A 17,961-nucleotide genomic window follows, 5' to 3' on the forward strand; every position below is an offset into this window, starting at 1 on the left:
AAGAAACTTTTATATTGACATAAATATTATATTATGTTTAAGACCATAAATTTTAAATATTTATAATTACACAAAAATTATATACTTAACATGTTTAAAGTTACAAATTTTAAAATTATTTATTTTTTCCTTAAATTTTATAGCCAAATAAATTTTAAAAAATGTTTTTCTTTGAACTTTCCGTGGCATTTCTTGTTATTGAATACATCTGGAAAACGTTGAAAGAAGTATGTGAAAGCAGCTATTCTTTTCTTTGAACTTTCTGTTCACATGTGCATTATACTACCACCAATTACCCCACATATTCCACTAAATTTCGTGCAGGTCTATTTCTTGGTCCTCTTTAACTAATAATTTGTAGTAGTACTACTATATACTATATATGATGGAGTAATCCACTAGCTATAACACCCCTTTTCCATTTCTGTGTGAAGGAAGAAGAAGAAGAAGAAGAAGAAGAAAGAAGAATGGAAAAAGCTATTGAAAGGCAGAGAGTTCTATTGGAGCACCTTCAGCCCATTCGTTCTTCTTCTCATCACACTCATGATCAGTCTTCTTCTCTCACTGTAAGTTTTTTTTTTTCTTTCTCATTTCTATAATTCCTAAATAATTGTTATTGGACTGAAATGGATTTAAATAGAGTGACACGGATGGTGAAGATTCATATAGTTAATCTCAACTTGACTGAGATTGAGACTTAGTAGTTCTTGTCGTAAATTTCTATAATTCTTGTTTTTTCTTTCAACAAATGGGAAAAATAAAGAATAAAGAACTTTGAAAATATGAATTGTCTTTTTTGGTGGTTTTGTTCATGGTAAGATGCAGAAGAGCTACCAACAAGGGTTGTTGTGCAGTGTTAAGTGCTACTTCATTTTAGTCTCGGGTTCGAGTCCGACTCAATGGTGTTGATGGCCTAAAGACAAACCGTAATAAGAGGCCTTAACCTTATTTAATAGCTTTAGATATTTTTGTTTAAAGTTTATATTTTTTACTTTTTGAGACGCAATTTAATCTTGATGATGTAACCAACCCATTTAATCTTTGTTGAAACATTACTAACTTTTGATAATATTTTTCTAAGTTTAATTTTTTTTTTCCACTTGACCGTCAACATAACTCACTATATATCATTGCCTCCCAAAGTAACAATCACGTGGGAATTGTATTTACAAAGATGATAAACAAATCAACTTTATTCTTGAAGAGTACCTACAAAGACCTTGAAAGAAAATATCTTACAAATTTAGAGTTGTACATTAAATTTGTTCAAGTTGGAATGAGGAGATATAAGAAGAGTAGCTTTTGGGGCCTCTAATTTTGTGAGGCCTAAAGCGACCGCTTTAGTGGCTTGGGGTGTAAGCCGCCTCTGAGCCCTGGGTATGGAATCGCCTTTGTTAGGAAGGAATTTACCCCCAATGTGTAGAACTTTTCGGTGCAACTCCAGATTTAGTTGAGCCCCAATGTGGGTACCGGACACCGGGTAGGAAACCAAAAATATAATGTAAAAGAGCTAACTTATTACGGGTTTTTTGTTTGATGAAATTCTTTTCTAGATAGTAGCTGATCCCTCCAAACCAAAAAAAGAAAGCATATGGAAAGAAAAAGAAAAAAAGGAAAAATTACTTTGTAAGCATTTTAATGACTATAGTACTTTTCCTGGGAGTCTACTATACCATATGATTGTTGTTGCAGTATCCATTGGAGGCACATATGAAGGAACACAACTTAATTTTTTTTAATAGCCAAATACTTGAATATATTTTTTGCTTTTTGAGTAGTGAGATTTGAACCCTCTTGGCTATGTTGATACCTTGTTGAGGCGTGTTACTATCTCATCTAAAAGATTAAACTGTTAGAGACAACACACTGTTATTTATTTAATTATGTCTTCAATACGACGTGATCTTCAAAATTGTGAAAACCTTAGAGTTAAAATTTGTGTAGTTGCCAAAATAGCTCAAAGAGCCTATGTTGACAGAGACTTTACGGGCAAGCTGGCCCGGACACCACGGTTATCAAAAAGAAATTGAGAGACTTTAGCTTCACAGTGAGGCAACTAAAATGTGTTGATGATTATTCTTATTGTTTTTGTTTCTCTTCAATGTGGTCAATCTTTGTTTTTTTCTTTTCCTTTTGGACAGCCATCAATTTGTTTAGCTGGTGACAGTGCTGCATATCGAAGGACGGCTGCTTTTGATGATGATGTTGTCATTGTTGCGTAAGTTGTCTCACTTAATTAGATCATCAAGATTTCTTAAACTGTTTGACTTCCTCTATTAAAATGGTTGGTAATTTGATGTTTTGCAGAGCTTACCGTACTGCTATTTGTAAAGCGAAACGTGGAGGTTTTAAAGACACCCTAGCAGATGATTTACTTGCTCCAGTTCTGAAGGTATATTGTTTGTCTATATATCAGCTTCCACACTCTTGAATGTTTGATTAACCTATGCTGGAATTGGGCATTTATATCCTAATCAATCAATAAAATGAAGGGAACAAAGAAGAAGAGACAATGTAATTATAAAAACAATACTTAGGTAGGGGATTTCTCCCCATCTACCTAAGTCTCCTATGGTGGACAGAGTTTACCTGATATCTATACTAGTGGGAGCTAATAGATACTAGGTGGAATAGTCGAGATACATGAAAGCTGGTCCCGACACCAATATTACTTGAAAGAAGAAAAGAAAAAGAAAAATGTAATTTTTGTGGAGGTCACACATTCTTTGTCCTCAGATTTTTATTTTCTCCATTGAGGTTTTTTATGAGTGCAAATATTGTACTGCAGGCAGTAGTAGAGAAAACCAACCTGAGTCCGAATGAGGTGGGAGATATTGTTGTTGGTACGGTTCTGGCACCAGGCTCTCTAAGAGCAATGGAGTGCCGGATGGCTGCATTTTATGCAGGTTTCCCAGGTATTTATTTTCTTCCCTTCCTTCTCTTTTGTATGAAGTTTTACAAGATTATCTATAAGGAAGAATACCAAGCAACATATGGTGTTTTTTGTTGTCATAATACTCATAACTAAGACTGGCGCATTTGGTTTAAATTAAATATGGGTTAATCGAAATGAATAGATCCCTTTTGATACAAAGTCTGACGTGCTCTAACCTTTTCAAAATATATAGCATCTAACTTGATCGTTTTTCGCAGAAACTGTGCCAATCAGAACTGTGAACAGGCAATGTTCTTCTGGCCTCCAGGCTGTTGCTGATGTAGCTGCATCAATAAAAGCAGGATTCTATGACATAGGTATACAAGTTCATCAACATACATAGAGAAACACTACTTGCTACATTTGTGCTTTCCTTCTGAGCTCTAACAATTTTGTGCGTGCAGGCATTGGTGCTGGACTAGAGTTAATGACAGTTGACAATATTGGAAGAGTTCAACAAGTTAATCCGAAAGTATGCTCAAACTCAGATTTTGTGCATCATTGTACCTGAAACCTCTTTTCATAGTTTAGTGTTTTAATCTGGACTTATATTTTAACAGGTAGATGCTTTTGCACAAGCCCGTGACTGCCTTCTTCCTATGGGCATTACTTCTGAGAATGTTGCACAACGATTTGGAGTGACACGGCTAGAACAAGACCAGGCTGCTGTAAGATTTTTGGGCTCTATTAAAATGTCTATTGCTATAGGAAGTGCAGCTAGAGTTCTGATCCCATCATTTTGCTGCTATAGGTTATTTCTCACCAGCGAGCTGCTGCAGCAACTGCATCTGGAAAGTTCAAAGATGAGATTATCCCAGTATTGACAAAGGTAGACATGCTGCTAAGAACGACCTTTTGTTCTGTGTGATCTAATAGACTTCTGACTTTTATGACTAATGTTTACGATGAAAGATCGTGGACCCACAAACTCGAAGGGAGAAGCCCGTTGTGATTTCTGTAGATGATGGCATTCGGCCAAACACAAATTTGATAAACCTGGCAAAGCTGAAACCTGCATTCAAAAGCGACGGAACCACAACTGCAGGTACTAGTTTATACTATCATAAACTGTTTGTTCTACTTAAAAAGGTTGAATCTAATGCTGTTTTCATGAACTTTTTAGGGACTGCTAGCCAGGTCAGTGATGGTGCGGCTGCAGTGCTTCTTATGAAGAGAAGTGTAGCTATGCAGAAGGGACTTCCAATTCTTGGCGTATTCAGGTCAGTGATATCCTTTTTCTATGAATGGGAGTTTTTACATGAAAGCTTAGAGTATATTCCTCAGAAAAGGTTATTTTGACTCGAGAGTATAACAAGCGAGGTTATGAGTTCAGCTCTTAATTTTGGTTCCCATGAATCTTTCTTAGCCTGTGTAAAGTGTCTCTTGTGTCTTGCCTATTCAATGTCGCTTCTGTCATTTCTAAAACTCTCTTGGTTCTTCACTTTTCCAGATTTACTCTTTCAAAAACGGAAACGCCAAATTTTATGAGTATTTTATAATGATGTTCACTTTAGTACTCATCAGTTGCAGTTGCAGTTGCTAAGGCAGAGAACTGCATAGAGTCCAAGTGGATCTTTGTACTTTTATCATGTAGTTTCTTATGTTTCTTGAAAGGCACGAAAATACAGTTATTCTTGAATTAGAGACAATGTTTAAGTGAAATGTAAAGTGACGAACGTACTTCCTGGAAACTAGATTATTTGGTAAATAGCAATAAATGACAGAATTGCAGACTGAAAGTTGCCTTGGATTTAGCAACACATGGAAAGTATGCAAGTGAAGCTTGGATTTTGGATTTAGAATTTCTCTTGATAAACAAAGTTACCTTTTTTAAAATTCGCCCATGTACTGCAGGAGTTATTCACTAGGATTATGTCAAATAACCAAACAGTCTAAGTTGTCTTTAACATACAACATTTCCAATGCGTGGTTTGTAAGTACAGATTGTAATTTTCTTCAAAATGCAGGAGCTTTGCTGCTGTTGGCGTGGATCCTGCTGTAATGGGAATTGGCCCAGCCGTTGCGATACCAGCTGCTGTTAAGTCTGCTGGTCTTGAGCTTGACAATATTGACCTGTTTGAAATAAACGAGGTAATATGTCGAACCAATGGGAACTGCTTCATGATCAAACTGTAAGACATTTTGTCTCAGCAATTATATGTTGCCTTGACAGGCATTTGCATCCCAGTTTGTGTATTGCCGCAAGAAACTCAATCTTGACTCTGAAAAGGTTAATGTGAATGGAGGGGCAATGGCTCTTGGGCATCCTCTGGGTGCTACAGGTAATTATTTGATAATATCATTTTACAGTTATATGGTATTTAACTTCATTTCTGCCATTGTGATATATAGGTACTCTATCAAATTTTAGATTTAGTATTTGAATCTTGGATGTTGACACATTAGACTTCTATTTCATAGGTTGCTTAGTATATTTTTAAGGAAAATATTGAAATTGTGGAAGCTAACAATAACGCCTGAAAACTTTTATATTCTTTCCTGGCCCATTTTTCTGATGAAACGTCCGATTGAATGTCATCACCTACTGTCATTCAATATGTGTTCCTAAGCAAACAAGTAAGTCATGTGAAAACATTAATAATTTGTAGAAGTGACATTTCTTGAATTGTCTTCTGAAAGAGAGGACACAGCTTTTATTACAGACGTCCGTCCTTCCTTTTTCAGGTGCACGTTGCGTGGCAACTCTGCTTCATGAGATGAAGCGTCGTGGCAAAGACTGCCGCTTTGGTGTGATTTCCATGTGCATAGGTGTGGCACTTTTTCTGAAAAATTATAAGTATGATGTTTAGATCCGTACAATCTTATATTTGTATGGTTATCATTATGTTGCAGGTTCTGGGATGGGGGCTGCTGCAGTGTTTGAAAGAGGGGATGCTGTAGACGACTTATGCAATGCTCGGGTCAACAATAACAACAATTTCTTGTCCAAGGATGCCAAATGAGCACGCGAATAATATCCAAAGTTTGGTTTTGTTTTTGAGATAAGAGAATGTGATGCAGTAATGTACTACGTAAAGAGCAAAAACAGCTGGATTTTTCAAATTGAGATCAAAATGTATCATTTATTGGATTCATGAGATAATAAAACGAGAGGAAATGAACACATGGTAGTTTTCGAAGTCGTATGAACCAGTTTGGAGTTCAACTCGCAACAAACACCTCATGTATCTCCCTTTTGCGTCATGCACAAAGTAGTAGGAATCAAGTTTCATCTCTAAGAATTTATGAATTTACGCATATATTTTGCATTAACAATAATTATATATTGGTCGCTATTGTTAAAAGATTGATCAAAATTAAAAGTCATCTATTAAGGCTTTAAAGTCAAATGTGTTTATATGACGTCTTCCTAAAGTATGAGGTCTTATGTGTAGATATAATTTCTAATTTAATGATGGGCTAAATTAGAAATACATAAACTTGTAATGATCCGCAAATCAGATGTAGGGTTTTCTTTTCTGATATCCATGTCTTGGTTTGGAAGACAGATAACCACAAGTCTAAAGGTTTTTCGATTGTTCTCATGGATTTATGTATGCTTTTGCATCTAGTTTTTGTTCTCGATGATTTGACATGATAGATCTAGGAATAAGATGATGTTGATCTTTAAAGTATCTTGGTTCTAATAATTGGTATCAATAATGTAAGATATGGCCTAAATTTGTCCTTAGCAAACTTGAAGCCAAAGTATTCAAACTTGGAGCCAAAGAATTCTAGCTTCCAAGAACTTTTATTCTTTTTTCTTTATTTGGGGACCGAAAACTTTGCCCTGTAAATATAGGTCATCTTACTTCATTTGAATCATCCCATATTTTGATTAGAAACTCATTTTGAGTATTCTTGTAATAGAGAGTTTTATTATGTTCTATAGAGTTAGTGTTGGGAAACACTTTGAGTGAACCTCTTCTTTGTGAGTGATTGTAGCGAGGTTATTCTCTTGAGATATATTTTGGTATAATTAGAGTTTCATCTCTAATTTTGTACTCTCTTTTGTGTGGCGGTTGTTATAGTGAAATTGTTCCTCTCCGTTTGTGGACTTAGATTACCTTGACCGAACCACGTTAAATTTTGTGCCTATTTTATATGCTTTAATTATCGTTATTATCAACTTGCATTGTCTTTGTATTGTCATTAACTTTGTTTGGTAAAATTTCGCACTACCCGGATTCCCGATCCTAGCAAATTAGTATCAGAGCTGGATCTAACCGGATTAGTTTAAGTAGCCAATATGACTCTAACAAAGACTTATGTTAAGAAATTTGAGCGAAGTGCAAACTTCGGGATGTGACAATTAAAGATGGAAGCTATCCTAATTCAGGATGGCTTAGACTTGGCATTGCAAGGAAAGGGAAAAAATCCGGATAAAATGACGGACGAGGAGTTTGCTATCATAGACAAAAAGGCAAAATCAGGTATCATCTTAAATCTCTCAAATGAGTTTTTACGTGAAATTTCTGTAGAAACCACAACCAAAGGCATGTAGGAAAAATTGAAAACCTTGTATATGAAGAGAACAGTGAAAAATAGACTTTACCTGAAGCAGAAGCTTTATACAATTCGTATGGGTGAAGGTACCTCTATTCTCTCTCATCTTGACACCTTTCATTCCATTCATATGGATCTGAGTAATATAGACGCAGGAATTAAAGATGATGATCAAGCCATATTACTGCTTTGTTCTCTACCCCCATCTTTTAATCATATAAGAGATACTATACTTTATGTAAAAGATAATATCTCTTATAGGGATATTAATTCTATCTTAAAATCAAAAGAACAGATATATAGTGATATTACTGGGGAAGCTAGTGGAACTCAAGCGGAAGTTGGCTTGTTCGTTAGGGGTAAATCCGATTCAACTTTCAGATACTATAATTTAGAGTATCGCTATTGTCATAAGAAATGTCACATTATCTCCGAATGCTATAAGTTAAAAAATAAAGAAAAGAATAAGGAAAGAAAAAATGAGCACAAAGATACTGACACCGCCGAAGCTAGTTTAGCAACTGATGAGATTGAGGGAACTATATTTTTAGCAACTGAAACTAGTTTCAAATCTGACAATGACTGGATTATAGATTCCGGTAGTTCGTATCATATGTGTCCCAACGGGGACTTGTTTTCTATATATGATTCGGTTGAAGGTGGAGTTATCCAATTGGGTAACAATGCTACTTGTAATGTTATTGATAAAGGTACAATTCAAATCAAAATGCACGATGGTGTGGTGAGAACTCTCACCGATGTTACATATGTTCCTGAGTTGAAGAAAAATCTCTTTGGGCACTTTAGAATCTCTTGGGTGCAAATTCACTGGTGAAGATGAAGTTCTGAATTTTTTTGAAGGTGCCCTTGTGATCATGAAAGCACACAGATCTGGTTCATTGTATACTTTATTGGGATTTACTATTATATGCACTACTACAGTTTCGATATCAGACAACTTGTCTGATTTTGATGGCATTAAATTTTGACATAAGCCCATTGAGACTTTTTTGGAGGTGGAGTAAAATAATTATATCATCCAATTTAGGCCAAAGCGGAGATTTGTAAAATATGGCCTAAATATGTCCATAGCAAACTTATAGCCAAAGTATTCAAACTTGGAGCCAAAGAATTCTAGCTTGGAGCCAAAGAATAAAAGTATTTACTTTTATTCTTTTTTCTTTACTTGGGGACCAAAAACTTTGCCCTATAAATATAGGTCATCTTACTTCATTTGAATCAGCCCATATTTTGATTAGAAACTCATTTTGAGTATTCTTGTAATAGAGAGTTTTATTATATTCCATAGAGTTAGTGTTGGGAAACACTTTGGTGAACCTCTTCTTTGTGAGTGATTGTAGTGAGATTATTCTCTTGGGATATATTTTGGTATAATTAGAGTTTCATCTCTAATTTTGTGCACTCTTTTGTGTGCCGGTTGTTATAGTGAAATTGTTCCTCTTCGCTTGGAACGTAGGTCACCTTGACCGAACCACGTTAAATTTTGGGCCTATTTTATATGCTTTAATTGTCGTTATTATCAACTTACACTGTCTTTGTATTGTCATTATAACTTTGTTTGGCTAAATTCCGCATTACCCGAATTCCCGATCCTAACAAATAACCTATATCATGTTATTTTATTGGGATAGTTGTTTAAAGTATTGTTTTATAACGAAAAGAAAAAGTGGCTGGTTTACGCCGTCGTTGCGGCAATAAGATTTCGGTTGGTATGCCACTTTAAGGATATATTCTAAGTAAAAAAAAATCCTTCAATTAAAAACGCACATAAAAAGAAGAAGAGAGGATCCAGTTCTCTGCCGCAATAACGGCGTGCAAATTGGTTAAGTTTTGAAGGTTAGACTCCTTTTATGGGCTATCAAAATACTCCATTGAAGTTCTTTTCTAAGTTCTTTGGTGATGAATTAATTTTGGTTTGATTTAGTGCAATATTAAATTTCGTAAAGCGAATGGAACATGAATTTGAGTAAAATCGTTTTCTGTTCGTAAAAGGAGAGTGATTATAGATTTATATCTTATGTAAAAGCAAGTTTGGGATATTTCGTGTAGCGAAAATTGCATCGTAGGTAGTGTTGTTGTTTTGGTTCCCAATCTTTTGACTTCAAAAGTTTAATTTTTTTTTTCTCAGCAAATAAAAAACATTGAATTACTTATATACGCCCCTACTGCTTGTGGCATTACAGAGAAAGGAGTTTGCCCTCCTTTATATATTTGGTTGTTTTAAATTCTTTTTGAGAGATACTATATTAATAAAGGGTTGAGAGCAAATGGTTGTTTTGTTTCTGGAATTTGGACGCCGCTCACGGCAATAAAGGTTAAACGGAGGTTTTGTCCTCCTCAATTGCTGCAAGAACAGTTAATTTAAGAGTTATTTACATAATATTCTTTTGCTGTAATTTTGAATACACTCGTAGAACCTTTAGAATAAGTTTTGTGCTCATCATTAATTATTTTGGCTTGAAATTTAAATTTGGATAATAGTATGTTTATATATATTTTGAGATGTCACAGTGACCTCTCTTGTGGAGATTTATTTGTTTTAAAATATAAAAGGTTTTGTGTGTGTAACTTATGTGAATATTGATCGGCTCAAAGGAAGATTAATGTTTAACAAAATTATATATGCATTTTTATGGTAATAAACACGTGATGCTTATTTAGTTGTACGTGCGAATAATAAATCGACCCAAGGGAAGATTTACAATTCAATATGTTCTTTATTATCAGTGTTTGATTACTACACCAAAATATCACTTACAAGTTATTATTCTATCCAAATATAAAATAATATGGAGTGCCAATACCTTGAGATGATGTTTACCTTTATTCAAATTTACATTTTGGTTTTAAGTATTATGTGAGCTTATTTTGTTATTTATTTTTCTCTAATTCAGTTGAAATTACTCTGGCAAATATTATCGCCAACATCAAATTAATCCCTATATTAAATGGCACTAACTTTAAGTCATGGCAAGAGAACTCCAACATAGTTCTCGGAGTCATGAATCTCGACCTTGTGTTAATGGTTGATTCTCCGTTATCTCTTACAGATACGAGTACTCTAATGAAAAGAGCGAGATGGAAAGGTGAAAAAGATCAAAATCGCATGTGTAGGATGATCATGAAGAAAGTTATTCCATAAATATTAAGGGGCACTATGTTCGACAATGTTACGATGACTAAGAAATTTATGGCTAAACTTGAGAAAAGTATTCTCCAAGAGTGAAAAGGCTGAGATTTGTACACTCTTGACAAGTCTGATTTCAATGAAGTATCAAGGCAAAGGTAATATCAGGGAGTACATCCTACAAATGTTTTATCTTGCTTCTAAGTTGAAAGCACTTAAGTTGGAACTTTCTGTGGACTTGCTAGTGCATTTGGTTTTGATATCTCTTCCACCATAGTTTAGCCAGTTCAAGATGAGCTATAATTATCAAAAAGAGACTTGATATCTAAATGAGTTCATTTCACTGTGTTTAGAAAGATCAATGATTGAAGTAGGAAAAAAAAAGTACTCACTTAGCCGATGTCCCTAAGGACAAAAGGAAAGACAAGAAGAGAAAGAATAAGGAAGCAGCGGATACAACAACATAAAAGAAACAATATCAGGAACCAACTACAAATTATTATTTCTTTTGTAAAGCTACAAGTCATAAGAAATAGGATTGTACCAACTATCACACATGGCGTACAAAGAAAGGTCACCTCTTAATTTTATTTTTTCTGAGGTTAATTTGATTTCGGTACCAAGACACACATGATGGATAGATTCTGGTGCAACAACTCATATCACCGTGTCTATGCAGGATTGTCTGAAATGTCGAAAGCCTAACAATAGTGAAAGATACATCTACGATGGTGATGGCAGGTCAGTGAAACTCGAACCAATTGGAACTTTTAGATTATTGTTAAGAACTATTTTATTTGGATTTGAATGAGAATAACATTGCACCGCTTTTAGATGGAATTTGATTTCTTGTGATGACCCGATAAGTCATTTTAAGTTTTAACCTTTATTTTTGTGTTTCGAGACCTTGAATAGCTATGTTTAGGATTTATTGATTTGCGTAAACAACTTGTGTCTTTTTCCGGAAAAAATTTATGTGAAAAATTAAAGAAAATGTGAATCTTAACCTTAAAAATAATTTGGGTTGACTGCGATTAATATTTTAGGTAAACGGACCCAAATCAGTATTTTGACGATCCCGATGGATCCATATCGTAACTTGAGACTTGGGCGTATGACCGGAATTGAATTCAGAAGTCCCTAACTTGATTTAACGTGATTTGTTGAAAACTAGTAATTTGAAGGTTTAAAGAATTCCTAAATTTGACCTTAGGTTGACATTATTTCTACCAGGTTCGGATTTCGGTTCCGAAACTTAGAATAGGTTCATTTCACTATTTATGACTTGTTTGCAAAATTTGGTGCAAAACGGAGTTAATTTGACGTGATTCAGACGTACGGTTGTAAATTTGAAAGTTCTTAAGTTTCTTTAAATGTTTCATATATTTAGGTGTCCAATTCATTGTTCTAGGTGTTATTTTGATATTTTGATCGCGCGAGCGAGTTCGTATGATGTTATTCCACTTGTGTGCATATTTTGTTTGGAGCCCGAGGGGCTTGGGTGAGTTTCGGATAGTCTACAGACCATTTCGGAGTTAGAAGGATTGCTGATTTTTCACTGTTTATAATATCTGGTGCGTTGTTCTTCACGATCGCGAAGCTACTCTCGCGATCACGAAACTGGGGACTGGGGAGGTTTTCTTCTTCGCGAATGTGCATAAGGGCTCGCAAACGCGGAGCATTGGAGGGATCACCCTTCGTGAACGCGACTCTTCACTCGCGAACACAATGAGTAAGGGATTCTAGGGGAAGGCTGGGGCTTGTTCTACGCGAACGCGAGCCCAGGATCGCGAACATGGTGGTCGGGGGGGGAGGGCAGACCATCATGAACGCGTGAGGTCCCTCGCGAACGCGAAGGTCATTTTGGCTGCTGCACTTCGCGATCGTGTCCGACCCTTCGCGAACGCGAAGAAGGCCTAACGCCCAGTCAATTAAATATCCCAAAGTCAGGATTTTCTTCATTTTTCACCATCTCTACATTTAAGCTCGGCCTAGAGGAGATTTTGAAGAGGAATTTCATCCCCACTTCATAGGTTAATAGATTTTAGCTCATTTTCTTCCATTTTCACCAACACCCATTGATTTCTAGGCCGAAGGGTGATGCCATGCCATTTACCTAAATTATTCATTATCATATGGTGAGGAAGAGAGTAAAAGCACGAAGGGTGATGCCATGCCATTTATCTCAATTATTCATTATTACATGGTGAGGAAGAGAGTAAAAGCACGAAGGGTGATGCTGTGCCATTTTTTATATCATTGGTTTATCTGATTTCATTGGTTGATGATTTACTTGGCTATTTCGTGATTTCATACCTGTCGTAGCTATTATATTTGTCCCCTTTTTGCATGTCCCCTCCCAGTTTGTACGTTATCATTCTCTGTTATTGTTATTGTTGCTTTATATAAACTTGTACAAGTTTATTTACGTAGGTGTCTTGTCATAGCCTCGTCACTACCTCGCCGAGGTTAGGCTCGACACTTATAGAGTACATTGGGTCAGTTGTACTCATACTACACTTCTGCACTTCTTGTGTAGATACTGGTATTGGTCCAAGCGGTGCGTAAGGTATGTCAGTTCAAATCATTGCATACGGAGACTTGAGATAAATCTGCTGGCGTCCACAGACCTTGATGTCCCCTTCCTTTTCCCACTGTTACTGTTCATTTCCTTAGAAACAATTGTATTTATTTTAGACTCTATTTGTAGAGCTCTAGTTGCTCGTGTACTCGTGATTCCAGATCTTTGGGAGTAGATGTTATTACGTGACTTGTATTAGCACTGTGTTATATTGTGTTTAAATTTCTCGTTGTATGTTATCATTGTGTTTTTAACTGTTTAAAACTGGCTATTTAATCATCTCACGTAGGCTTGCCTAGCAAGTGGATATTAGGCGCCATCACGATCATGAGGTTGGGATTCTGGGTCGTGACAAGTTGGTATCATAGCCGTAAGTTGCCTAGGTCTCACGAGTCATGAGCAAGCTTAGTAGAGTCTGGAGGATCGGTACAGAGACGTCTGTACTTATCTTCCAGAGGCTATGGATATTTAGGAATTGTTTTACTTCTTTCCTTCTCTATCGTACGATTTTATTCTATCATTGATGAATGAGCCATTCTATTCTTGTTCTCTCGCAAATGGCGAGAACACGCACAACATCTGCAGTCGAACAGGAGCCGGAGCCCCCTGTGGTAGCTAGTACCAGGGGAAGAGGCTGAGGTCGAGCCAGAGGCCGCGGCAGAGGCGGAGCTCAGCCTAGAGCTCGAGCAGCAACACCCGCAATAGAGCCTCAGATTGATCTTGATGAGGAGGTTCCAGCTCAGACCATACTTGTCGGACCAACTCAGGTCCCGGGAGGGGGAGGGGGGTTAATAGCCACTCCAGTGCTTCAGGACGCTCTAGTCCGCTTGGTGGGCCTTATGGAGAGTGTGGCCCAGACTGGTGCATTTTTGGTGGCACCAACCCTCTCTCGGGCTGGGGGAGGAGCATAGAATCCCGCTACTTACACCCGGGAGCAGGTGGCTCCCCTGTATCAAACTCCATCAGCCCAGCCAGTTGGGGTGATTCAGCCAGTTATTGCGGCACAGGCCGATGATAGGCCCGCTATGTCTTCTGAGGCCTTGTTGAGGCTGGATAAGTTTACCAAGCTCTTTCCTGTTAATTTTAGTAATGCACCTTCTAAGGACCCACATGATTACTTGGATTGTTTCCACGAGGTGTTGCACAACATGGGTATTGTTGAGACCATTGAGTTCCATTTTACAGTGTTCTAGATGACTGATTCTGCCAAGAGATGGTGGAGAGATTATGTGTTGACTAGACCAACTAGTTCACCTCCACTTACCTGGGATTAGTTTTCACAGCTATTTCTATAGAAGTTCATTACTTTCACTTTGAGAGAGGATTACCGTAGGCAGTTTGAGCGTCTTCAGCAGGGTAGCATGACTATTACCCAGTATGAGACTCGATTTATAGACCTAGCTCGCCACGCTATTATCTTTCTCCCTACTGAGAGGGAGAGAGTGAAGATATTCATTGATGGGCTCACTTTCACTATCAGGCTACAGATGGCCAAGGAGACCGGAGATGATATTTTTTTCCAGAGGGCTGTAGAGATTAGCAGACGGATCGAGATGGTTCATGGTCAGGAGAGGGGGCCAGTATCTTATAAGAGGCCTCATCATTTCGGTGGTTTCAGTGGTGCCTCATCTGGAGGTAGGGGTACTTTTGGTAGAGGCCATCCCCCCAGGCCGTTTCAGTCAGCGCTTTAGGCATCCCACGTTGCTTTGGGCACTCATGGTCCTTGTGTCTCATCCTGAGCAGCTAGCCTACAGTGCACCATCAACTCTTATTAGTGCACCTCAGATCCAGAGTTATCAGAGTGGCGCTGCGGAAGGGTGGTAGGGGCCTAACCCCATTTTTATACATTCCCAGCTAGGCCTGAGACCGAGTCATCTGACGCTGTTATCACAGGTATTATTCCAGTTTGCCATAGAGATGCTTCAGTTCTATTTGATTCGGACTCTACTTATTCCTACATGTCATCCTATTTTACTTCATATCTGGTTGTGCTTCGTGATTCTTTGAGTTCTCCTGTGTATGTGTCCATGCCTGTGGGATATTCTATTGTTGTAGATCGTGTGTATCGCTCGTGTATGATTACTATTGGGAGTCTTGACACCATTGCAGATCTCCTACTTCTTGATATGGTGGACTTTGATGTTATTTTGGGCATGGATTAGCTGTCACTGTATCATGCTATATTGGACTGTCATGCTGAGACAGTCACCAAGACGGTGACCTTAGACATGCCGGAGTTGCCTCGATTAGAGTGGATATGGACTCCCAGTCATTCTACCAGTAGGGTTATTTTTTATGTGAAGGCTCAACATATGATCGAGAAGGGATGTTTAGCCTATTTGGCATATATTCACGATTCTAGTTTGGAGGTTCCTTCTATGGATTCAATACTAGTTGTGCGTGAGTTTCCAAAGGTGTTTCCTGCATATTTGCCGAGGATGTCACCCGACAGTGATATTGACTTCTACATTAATTTGGCTCCGGGCACTCAGCCCACTTCTATTCCACCATACCGTATGCCCCCACCAGAGTTGAAGGAATTGAAGGAGTAGTTGCAAGAGTTTCTTGATAAGAGATTTATTAGACCTAGTGTCTCACCTTGGGGTGCACCCGTGTTGTTCGTGAAGAAGAAGGATGGTTCGATGAGGATGTGTATAGACTATCGGTAGTTGAACAAAGTCACTAACAAGAACATGTACCCGTTGCCGGGGATTGATGACTTATTTGATCAACTTCAAGGTGCCAAGGTGTTTTTGACAATCAATTTGAGGTTTGGCTACCACCAGTTGAAGATGAGGGCATCAGATTTCCCTAATACAGTTTTTCAGACTTGGTGTGGGCATTGTGAGTTCCTAGTGATGTCATTTAGGTTGACAAATGCCCCAACAACGTTTATGGATTTGATGAACCGGGTATTTAAGCCTTATTTGGATTTTTTTGTGATTGTATTCATTGATGATATCTTGATCTACTCCCGCAGTTGAGAGGATCATGAGCATCATCTTCGGATTGTACTTCAGACTCTGAGAGATAGTCAGTTATATGCCAAGTTTTCAAAGTGTGAATTTTGGTTGGATTCAGTGGCCTTTTGAGGCATGTTGTATCGTCCGAGGGCATTAAAGTAGATCCTAAGAAGATTGGGGTGGTCCAGAACTGGCCTAGACCTACTTAAGCTATAGAGATTCGTAGTTTCCTGGGTTTGGCAGGTTATTATTGCCGGTTCGTGGAGGGGTTTTCATCCATAGCAGCCCCATTGACTAGATTGACCCAGAAGGGTGCTCCGTTCATGTGGTCTGATGAGTGTGAGTTGAGCTTTCAGAAACTCAAGACTGCTTTGAATACGACACCAGTGTTGGTATTGCCCACAGGTTCAGGATCCTACACGGTGTATTGTGATGCATTGCGTATTGGGCTCGATGCAGTATTGATGCAGGATGGCAGGGTGATTGTATATGTGTCATGGCAGTTGAAGGTTCATTGAAGAGTTACCCTGTGTTCATGACCTAGAGTTGGCAGCCATTGTTCATGCACTGAATATTTGGAGGCATTACCTTTTATAGCATGTCGTGTGAGGTGTTCACGGATCATCAGAGTCTACAATATTTAATCAAGCAAAAAGATCTCAACTTGAGGTAGAGGAGGTGGTTGGAGCTGTTGAAAGATTATGATATCACCATTTTGTATCACCCCGGGAAGGCCAATATGGTGGCCGATGCTTTGAGTAGAAAGGCTGTGAGTATGGGTAGCCTTGCATATCTTATATTCCGGTTGGTGAGAGACCGCTTGCATCAGATGTTCAGGCCTTGGCCAATCAGTTCGTTAGGTTAGACGTTTCAGAGCCCAGTCGTGTTCTAGCTTGAACGGTCTCTCTGTTTTCTTTGTATGAGCGTATCAGAAAGCGTCAGTATGACAACCCCCATTTGCTTGCCCTTAAGGACACAATGAGACATGATGGTGCCAAGAAGGTTACTATCAGAGATTATTGGGTGTTGCGGATGTAGGGTCGGATTTGTGTGCCCAATGTGGACTGACTTTGTGAGTTGATTCTAGAGGAGGCAAACAGTTCGCGGTATTCCATTCATCCGGGTGCCGCCAAGATGTATCAGCATTTGCGGCAGCATTATTGGTGGAGAAGAATGAAGAATTATATAGTTGCATATGTGTCTCGGTGCTTGAATTGTCAACAAGTAAAGTACGAGCATCAGAGGCCTGGTGATTTGCTTCAGAAGATTGAGGTTCCCGAGTGGAAGTGGGAGCGTATTACCATGGATTTTGTTATTGGGCTCCCACAGACTTCGAAGAAATTCGACGCAGTATGGGTCATTATGGACAGGTTGACCAAGTTGACACATTTCATTCCAGTAGTAGTTACCTATTCTTCATAGCGGTTGGATGAGATTTATATCCGCGATATCATTCGTCTTTTCGGTGTGCCGGTGTCTATCCTTTTTGATCGGGGTACATAATTCACATCGCACTTCTGGAGGGCCGTACAACGTGAGTTAGGCACACAGGTTGAGTTGAGTATCGCATTCCACCCCTAGATGGACGGTCAATCCGAGCGCACCATTCAGATATTGGAGGATATGCTTCGCGCCTACGTTAGTGATTTCTGGGTTCTTGGGATCAGTTCTTCCCGCTTGCGGAGTTTGCCTACAACAACAGTTACTAATCGATTATTTAGATGGCTCCCTATGAGGAATTATACAGGAGGTAGTGCTGTTCTCCAGTTGGATGGTTTGAACCGGGAGAGGCTTGGTTGTTGGGTACCGATTTGGTTCAGGATGCCTT

General features: G+C 38.3%; 1 protein-coding gene and 1 long non-coding RNA gene across 2 annotated transcripts; both read left to right on the forward strand.

The window, feature by feature from the left end:
• The first annotated feature begins 440 nt into the window (after positions 1–440).
• LOC104119786 (3-ketoacyl CoA thiolase 1, peroxisomal) lies at positions 441–6,075 on the forward strand. The gene is made up of 14 exons (XM_033652446.2): positions 441–566; positions 2,142–2,218; positions 2,308–2,392; positions 2,789–2,915; positions 3,154–3,252; positions 3,340–3,407; positions 3,496–3,603; positions 3,687–3,764; positions 3,848–3,980; positions 4,059–4,155; positions 4,903–5,026; positions 5,109–5,217; positions 5,621–5,704; positions 5,789–6,075. The coding sequence occupies exons 1-14, from the start codon at positions 468–470 to the stop codon at positions 5,896–5,898; spliced, it is 1,398 nt and encodes a 465-aa protein (XP_033508337.1). The 5' UTR covers positions 441–467; the 3' UTR covers positions 5,899–6,075.
• A 2,967-nt stretch (positions 6,076–9,042) lies between these two features.
• LOC117273306 (uncharacterized) lies at positions 9,043–13,359 on the forward strand. Its single transcript, XR_004503312.2, has 4 exons — positions 9,043–9,298; positions 10,513–10,747; positions 11,269–11,330; positions 13,129–13,359. It is a non-coding gene; the product is annotated as an uncharacterized lncRNA (long non-coding RNA).
• The last annotated feature ends 4,602 nt before the right edge of the window (positions 13,360–17,961 follow it).

This window comes from Nicotiana tomentosiformis, chromosome 1 (genome assembly GCF_000390325.3).
Source record: "Nicotiana tomentosiformis chromosome 1, ASM39032v3, whole genome shotgun sequence".
NCBI lineage: Eukaryota > Viridiplantae > Streptophyta > Magnoliopsida > Solanales > Solanaceae > Nicotiana > Nicotiana tomentosiformis.